We start from the raw sequence: 8302 nt of genomic DNA on the forward strand, positions 1-8302 counted from the left end.
AAGAGGTCAGGGCATGAAATGGCTTCAAAATTTTCTTGTTTATATGGCATTAGTTCAAGTAATGTTGAATGCTATCTAAATTTTTTATACTTAATAAAACCTTTTTTTCTTAAAGAGTGTTGCGTGGAAAATATTAGCTAATGTTGCTAATCTGAGGAAATCATTTGCGTTAGTCATATGTTGCAGTTCAGATGTGATGGACTCTAAATGAGTTTTTCTATTTGTAATAAATTAGCCCTCCAAAGGAGGGCATCTCTTTTTATCAAATGATCAAAATATATCTTTTTCTTTTTATAGAAAAGTTTCTTTTGATGCTACAATCAGTAAAGAGGGCATTTGCCATTGATTCTAGTCATCCCTGGCTTCATGAATGTATGATTCGACTCTTTAGTACTGGTATGTTTTTGTTTTCCATTACTTAAGTATTTGACTGCAGTAGTTGATAGTGACTGTATAAGTGATTTGTACAAGTTTATCATAAACTCAATCATTTTAAGGCTGCTGTGTATTAAATCAGCTGAGGGGGAAAAAAAAGGGTTCTTTTCTTTGTGATAAAGGTCTTTATTTTCAGGCTAGAAATGTTACCTGATTTTGACATAGAATCATTCAGTCCAGATATTTGAGAATCACCTTTATTTCTGTTTCTAAAAAGTTAACAAGTTGAATTTTTGAATCATATTTCATTATGTAAAACTTCTTAGTAAATTGTTCTAAAATTAAAGTAGCTCTTTGAAATTGACCAGTTATCTCGTTTATCTATGTCTTTAGCACAGTTATTTGAGTCATAAAATCTTTGTCACTAAATACAGGTTAAAAAGAACTATAAAACAGTTGTTGTACTTTTCAAAGGTTTAGACAGTAAGATCCGTACATTAGTTTTAACGCGAAGTAAAGCTACAGAATTTTAGAGCACGAAAGGTGGAATTTTATGCTAATTATCTCTCCTTTTATAGTTGAGAAATCTGGGACCCTAAAAGACTAAATTACTTATTTAAGATAACATCAATAATTAGTAATGAAGCAGGGATGAGAGCCCAGGTCTTCATATTGTTCTTTCTACTACAAGAGCTTTAAGTTTAGAATAAAGTACTCCTGTAGTCAAGTAGTGTTGTTTTTGTTTTTCTTTTTAAGTGACTGGATAAGGAGAAATTAAATCTTTAATAGAACAGTTTGCAGAATTTGGAAATACTATTAAATTAGCTATCTCATTGCTGAATACTTAACCCCATGTGAACCCATCCATCATATAAAAATAAAGAGATTAAACCAAGCATCCCGGTCATTCTTTTGAAAAATGCTAAATTGTCCCAATTAAGAACATTGTTTTGACTTCTAAGAAAAAGTAAAGCCTTATTTAAATCATATTTATGCTTGTCAAAAAAATGATTCCTGTTACAGAAACTGAATCATAGAAAAATTTTCCTCAATTTTTAAAAATTCTGAAGTAATAAGTAATGTAACCACATTATAGAAAATAGAAGAAATAATTGCTGTATTTAGAGAAAATAAGGGAGTTTCTTTTTAGTCTCTTTTTTTTGTATTAAAAATAACTTTTAAGGCTAGAAACAAGTCTTATTTAATTCATTCTCAGTTAGAATGGAGTGCGTTTAAACTATTTTCAATGTATACATACTTTGTTTTTATATAGTCAATTCTTTCCTGAAAGGTAATAAAATAATACATATAAATTTTATGGAGTTAGAGACTTTCCTTTGAAATACAAATTAAAAGTGGCATATTTAGATGTATTTGCTTGTAATGAGTGTGTGGATTGATGAACATATGACCATTTTCTTGCAACAGTTGTTTCAGAAAATTAAAATGCTTATGGACTTCAGAGGAACGAAGGCAGAATGGTCCTGGCATTCAAAGTTAGAATGACTGAGTGGAGTTAATGTTAGCTGTGCCCATTGCTCCAGGGGTTCAGCTGACATCATTGTCAGGAAGAGATTTCCTTATTTTCACTAGATTTCGGCATCTTTGTTACTGTAACTCACAGGGTTCCTTTAACTAATATATTTGGTTCTTGAGAAGAAGATTTGATTTTGAAGTAACTTTTCAGGAACACATTTGTCATGTTAAGTTATATTGTAGTAACTTCTTTACAAAGAAATCCTCACAAGTAACACCTTTCCAGAGGGGGGGGAGGTGAAAACAATGCCTCCGCACTTATTTTATCAGTTGTAGAGACTTCTCTAAGTGAAGGTTCATTTCAGCATGGTCATGGGCAGCTTCCAGATCTCCAGAATGTTGTTATACTACCAATGTAGATAATAACTGCTACACGAAGTCACTTACTGTATAGGGTATTCCCTCCCCCGTTTTTAATTAGGAGGATGATATTACCACTTTGAAGTTTTTCACTTTTTTTTTTTAAGTTGTAGAATTTAAAGCAATTTTAATTATATTTCTGGTCAGTTCTAAGTAAAAGATAGGAGCTTAGGTATTCAGTTGTTTTAATATTGCCTTATATGTTTATATTCCCTTAAATGCTTTTAAAATTAGTATTATTTGATCACTTTGATCTACCGTGAATCTTACATCATTTTCCTCTCTCATTTGTACAAACTCATTTCTTCCTTTTCCCTGCAGATTATTTTTCTTCCATACTAATGTATTCCCCCCACCCAAAAAAAACCACCTTGCTTAATTAATACTCTCATTTATTTATTTTGTCATTTTGAGTAGTAAATTACTTAGTAGGTTGTGCTATAACCTAGTAGTGAGTAGTCATTATCTCACACAAAATATGACCATATTCTACCCAATTAGCAAAAAATGCTGGCTAGCCTGGGAACCCAGGGAAACTCCTTTTGCTAAGAATCAGCCCCTTCTTCAGTGTGACTTTTAACTGTTGGTGATTACTAGGTTTATTTAATCTGCTAATAAGCTAATAGCATGAACCAAACATGATTTTAATTTTAGGATATCTGAGGACTCAAATCATAAGCCTCTTAGAAAAGGTTTTATTCCCCTACCCACAGTTATTTCTTTTTCTTGATTCATTCACAGGACTTATTATTGTATCGTGGAAGATAATTAGGTAGTCTAAGATTTTTTACTTTCTTGAGACCTCAGTATTTTTTGGTTAGTTTTTATCAATTTCAAAGGATTTTTAGATTGACTCCCCGCCCTTCATTAGTCTTCAGCCATAAAAGCTTACCTAATAAATCTTCGGCATTTGAGGCTGCCCCTTTTCTTAAAGGTACAGGTGGAACTTCCTTATATAGAATTCCATAGGACATTCTGAATTTTACTACAGGGACTTCTCTGGTGGTCCAGTGGTTAAGACGCTGAGCTCCCAGTGCAGGGGGCCTGGGTTCAGTCCCTGGTCAGGGAACTAGATCCTGCATGCTGCGACTAAAAGATCCCACACACGGCAACGAAAGGATTCCGCGTGCCGCAACTAAGACCCAACGCAGCCAGCTAGCCTAGCTAGCTAGCTAGCTAAATAAATAAATAAATAAATAAATAAATTCCTCACCTCATTGGTGTATAATGTTAAAAAAAATTTTTTTTTTGCTACAGTAGAATTGATTGATTGGTTGGTTGGTTGGTTGATTGATTGTAATTAATATCTTTCTGGAAATTACAGTTCCAATCTACATGATTTAGGGGAGAAAATTGAGTTGGCCAGAAACGATTTGTGAACTAGTAAGGAAATGTTTTTGGAAACATTCTTTTTATCTGTTAAACAAAGAATTGCTTTATTAATACAAACTATTAATACCCCCCAAAAAGGAAACAGCTATTAGTTGATGTTGGGAGTTATTAAATATTTCCTCTTTGATACATCCCAAGAGATACATATTTATGTATTTTTTTAAATTGTATGAGTTTTTTTTTTTAATTTTTAAAGCAGTTTTGATTTTTCTGGGGAGATTGTTTAATCTGAGGAAAACAAGTTAATGAAAGTAATGAAAAACATGAAAAGTGTAGTTTCCAACTATAATGTAAACTATACAATTACTTCCCTATCTGCATATAAAGTATCCTGAAAGCATTTCAAGCAAACCAATAAGGCCCATGGAAATAACATATTTTATAGATGACCCCTGTTTGTTGACATAACGTTCATTGTAATTGGCTATAACCTATTTTAACAATTTTTCTGCTGGTTCTCTCTGTACTCCTGTGCCAGTTCCTCTCCGAAAGACGGATATTGATAAATTGCCAAATCCAAGTTGCAAATACAGCCATAATGGAGGTTAAACTAAATTATTTAATTAGTAGCTCACTTATTTGAACTACCCAGTTCTGTAGAATGATAGAAGAAATGCTGTTCAACCAACAAAGGGCATATATCAATCAATTATTCAGTTACTAATTATGTGTAGAATATTTCACTTGGATGTTCGCTATTCAAGAGTTCAGTGTTTTTTAAACTTAGGGTAATGATCCATTAGTGAGACAACGAAAGAAGTTTAGTGGGTCATTTTCAGCACTTGAAAACCTAAAATAGAAATAGAGTGGAAGATCCAAGCACGTGTTGCACAAATTAAGGGTCAGTGTTCTGTGAAACTTTCATTTCCCATAATAAGGTATGTATATAGGATACATGTTCACCAGAGTACAGATACTTAGTTGTAGTCAGAGTTTGAAAGCCACAACAGTAGTTCCTAATCATAAGGGAAAATCTATTTATCTTTTCTTCAGTCTATGACAAAAATAGTACCTACAGTTTATGGAATACCTATTACATCATTAGCTATTTTGTTCGTAGCTTTTCCTTACTGTGATCCTTCTGGGTTAGATATCACCTCAGTTTCACCGATCAAGAAAGAGGTTCAGAGAGGTTATGATTTGTCCAAGCCTAGATTCATACCCAGGTCTGTCTGGCTCAAAGCTCCAGACTGTCTCTCTATACCAAAATAATAATGAAACAAAGCTAAACTAGGATTCAACCCAGAGAGGTTGGGGGCCAGTTTTTCCATCTCTGAATGCCAAAGCCTGGGAGTATGATGAATACAGTGTATTCATTACAGGAAAATACTTCGGTGGTCCTTCGGAATTTATTATACAATGATAGCTCAATTCACATAATCACTGAAAATAAAGGTCAATGACCACTTTTTTTAATTGATAAATTTGTAATGGCTTACTTGGGTATAGAAGAAGATGGAGAGGGTGAGGAAAATTCTGTTGTCCTCTACACTACATATTTGCTGTGACACTACTTACCAGGTAGGTGCCATCAAGCCCCTACTTTATAAACTCCCTTTAAAGTTGAGGGGGGCAGCTGGTAGGGGCTTAGAAGGCTGTGGTACTTCGTCTTTCAGCATCTATATTGTTTTCAATATAGAATTCTTTTCTGGAAATGAATCATCTGTCAATGAAATGTCTTTGATAGCCTTTAGAAAATCATTAGACTATTCTGCTGATACACATTCTTTAAATTTATATAGATTAGCTCTTTAAATGTTGACTTATCAGTAGGTTTATCTAGTCTTTGTATATAATTGCTTTGTTTCATTGGCCTCATCAGGTAGATAATTTTTTAATTCCTACTAACTTTATCAGTATCTAACTGCTAATAGAGTTTGTTTTAAATTTGTTCAGCAGTGTGTGAAAGTAAAGATTTACCTGGTACAGTTAGAACAGTATTAAAACAAGAAATGAATCGTCTTTTTGGAGCAACGAATCCAAAGAATTTTAACGAAACTTTTCTGAAAAGGAATTCTGATTCATTGCCACACAGATTATCAGGTAATCACTTTATTTTGTCCTTATCTTAGACTCTAAAACAACTTCAGTTTTTATTATGATGGATCAATGACAAGGTTACACATTTTTTGCATGGAAGAGGCAAATGCGTACATGTCACATTTTATTCCCATGAAAACAGGCAGCTTAAATATGCCTCATAAATTTTTAAATTTCTTAGATAAAATTTTTACTATGAATCAAGACCAGTAGTTTCTCCTGGTTCTGCATCGGCATTACAAAGAAGCAAGTATAAACTGAATTTAGCTATCTGTTACATACAGTCAGGGAGGAGCTTTCCATTTATTTTCTTTCTCTCATCAACATGCTCTTAAAATTCACTTGAAAAAAAAAAAAAAAAAAAAAAAAAAAAAAAAAAAAAAAATTCACTTGGATACAACCCATCACCTTTCATTTCTGATGCTATATAAGATACCAAACTTGACAGTGCTACACACCTGAAACCATCTCACGAGCAAGGATCATTTGGCAAGGGTCTGTGCTAATGAGCCAGAGTCTGGACTTGATGGGACTGCGTGGGTAGTGCTTTAGTAGTGTGCTTTGAAAATACCTGGCTAAGAAGCCCAGCAGCTTTGTATATGCCTTTGTGGAATTCTGAATTCAGTTTTTTTGGCTCGTGCCATCAAGGTTGGGTATCTCCCACACCCCGACCCCTCAAACACACAGACACACACACAGACACACACACACACACACACACACACACACACACTGAAGTATTCTCCTCAACCCCAAATTATGCTCATTTTAGAAAGAAGAAAACTATCCATGGTCCCACCACACAAAGACAACTATTATTAGAATATTTGTATTTCTTCATAGTCTCTCTTACCTTAATCATTCTCCTAGTTTGGACACTTCGACTGTTTCTGGTCTACTCTCTCAGGATTTTTTTTTTAATAACAATATTTCAAATGGTTATTCCCATTTTTCTAATAAAGTGCCACACTCTGTGTGCACATGTACCTTGTTTTTTTTTTTTTTTTTTTTTGGCCACACCACACGGCATGTGGGATCTTAGTTCCCCAACCAGGGATTGAACCCGCGCCCCCTGCAATGGAAGCGCAGAATCTTAACTACAGGACCCCTACCTTGCATTTTATAGTTGAATGGATAGAAGATAACATGCTGGTTTTATCTTGAAATAAAACACGTTTCCTTTTTCCTTCTCATTTAGCTGCCAAAATGGTCTATTATTTAGATCCTTCTAGTCAGAAGCGAGCTGTAGAGCTGGCAACGACACTTGATGAATCCCTCACTAGCAGAAACCTCCAGGTAAAGACCTTTTCATAATCTCTCTGTAAGAGTACCGGACTACTTTTTTTTTTTTTTTCCCGGACTACTTTTTGTTTCTCTTTTCACCAAGAGAATAATTTTCACCAAATATTTTTTTTGTTATTTATGCATACTGTTCTCCAAACTATTATGAATCCATCTCAGAAACTGAGCTTCTCTTAAATTTATTTAAGATTGTATATGTGTGCACGCACATACAGCAGGCTACTGGGCATACAGTAACTATTTTCACATCTAGTTGAATAATAAGAATAATCATTTTGAATAATATTTTTAAGAACTTTGTTTTGGTAAAGTTATACACACTAACTTAGTTAATTAATTTTGGATCTCAGTTCATATCTATACATTTCTGAGCAAGCAGTGGTTTTAGTGACGATTCTGATGTATTTAAGATCTATTTACCAGGGATTAAATTAAAATGCTCATTTTACAGCTTGCAGTATACATGTAATTACGTAGAGTAAAAGATAATATGGATGTGTTGCAAAATACAGATTCTACTTTTGGCTGAAAACAAAGAACAGCTACTTTGTGTGATATTTGGCCAGATAAAAAAGCACTTGCTGAAAGACAGTTTAATATATTCCTTTAATAGCAAATGAAGTAAATATGTTTAAGAAAGAAAGTTTTTACTTCTCGGATGCTAATTAACGCGTCATTTAGATTAGAACCTTTCTAGGCTGTCAAAGTTTGTGGGGTACTATAATATATCCAGAAACTGTGTAGTATTTTCCAAGTGAAAAGGTAAAGGAAGAAAACTTGAGAAATGCAAGTTAACATGAATCATTTAAAAATATAAGCAGACCTACGTAAAGGTTTGATTGAAAGAATTATCAGTTTTCATGAACAAATTTTTCTTGCATGTATACCCTTTGTGTTTCTGAGACTCTCTTCCCTGCTTCGTCATTGGACATACCTTACGGTTCTCTTTAATTTGAATACAGGGTTGAAAAACAATGTTTGATTTTGCCAACTGGCTCCAAGCCTCTGAAAAGTTTAAAGTAATTGACAATGGCATGTAAATGTCAACATTTATATACAGAGCCAGGTAGGCTGAGGCAAGGTTGCCAGCGGTTACTTGCTGAGAGTGAGTGTCTTTAGATGTAGCACCCCACACACCTTGCTTGTCCCACCTTAGTCCTGGCCCTGTTTAGACATCCATCCTTTTGTATGAACCCTGCAGTTCTGAAGAAACTAATTCTAATGGAAGGCAGAGCGGGAGTAAATGCTTTTGTGTATCTTAAATATGTACGTTCACCTCTTATTTTGGAAATCTTTT

At 34.0% G+C, this 8302-nt stretch overlaps 1 protein-coding gene across 3 annotated transcripts in view; it reads left to right on the top strand.

The window, feature by feature from the left end:
- NAA15 (N-alpha-acetyltransferase 15, NatA auxiliary subunit) overlaps positions 1 to 8302 on the top strand; it is a 75963-nt gene that overhangs the window by 65137 nt on the left and 2524 nt on the right. For 2 of the 3 annotated variants that reach the window (XM_082389800.1, XM_082389798.1), the window contains 3 exons: positions 298 to 396; positions 5560 to 5706; positions 6902 to 6999. In XM_082389800.1, coding sequence (XP_082245926.1) covers positions 298 to 396; positions 5560 to 5706; positions 6902 to 6999 — 344 coding nt within the window. The remainder of the gene's footprint in view (positions 1 to 297; positions 397 to 5559; positions 5707 to 6901; positions 7000 to 8302) is intronic. The other variant, XM_082389799.1, reaches the window with a different exon arrangement.

The sequence above is a fragment of the Balaenoptera borealis genome (assembly GCF_965194805.1).
Source record: "Balaenoptera borealis genome assembly, chromosome: 4".
NCBI lineage: Eukaryota > Metazoa > Chordata > Mammalia > Artiodactyla > Balaenopteridae > Balaenoptera > Balaenoptera borealis.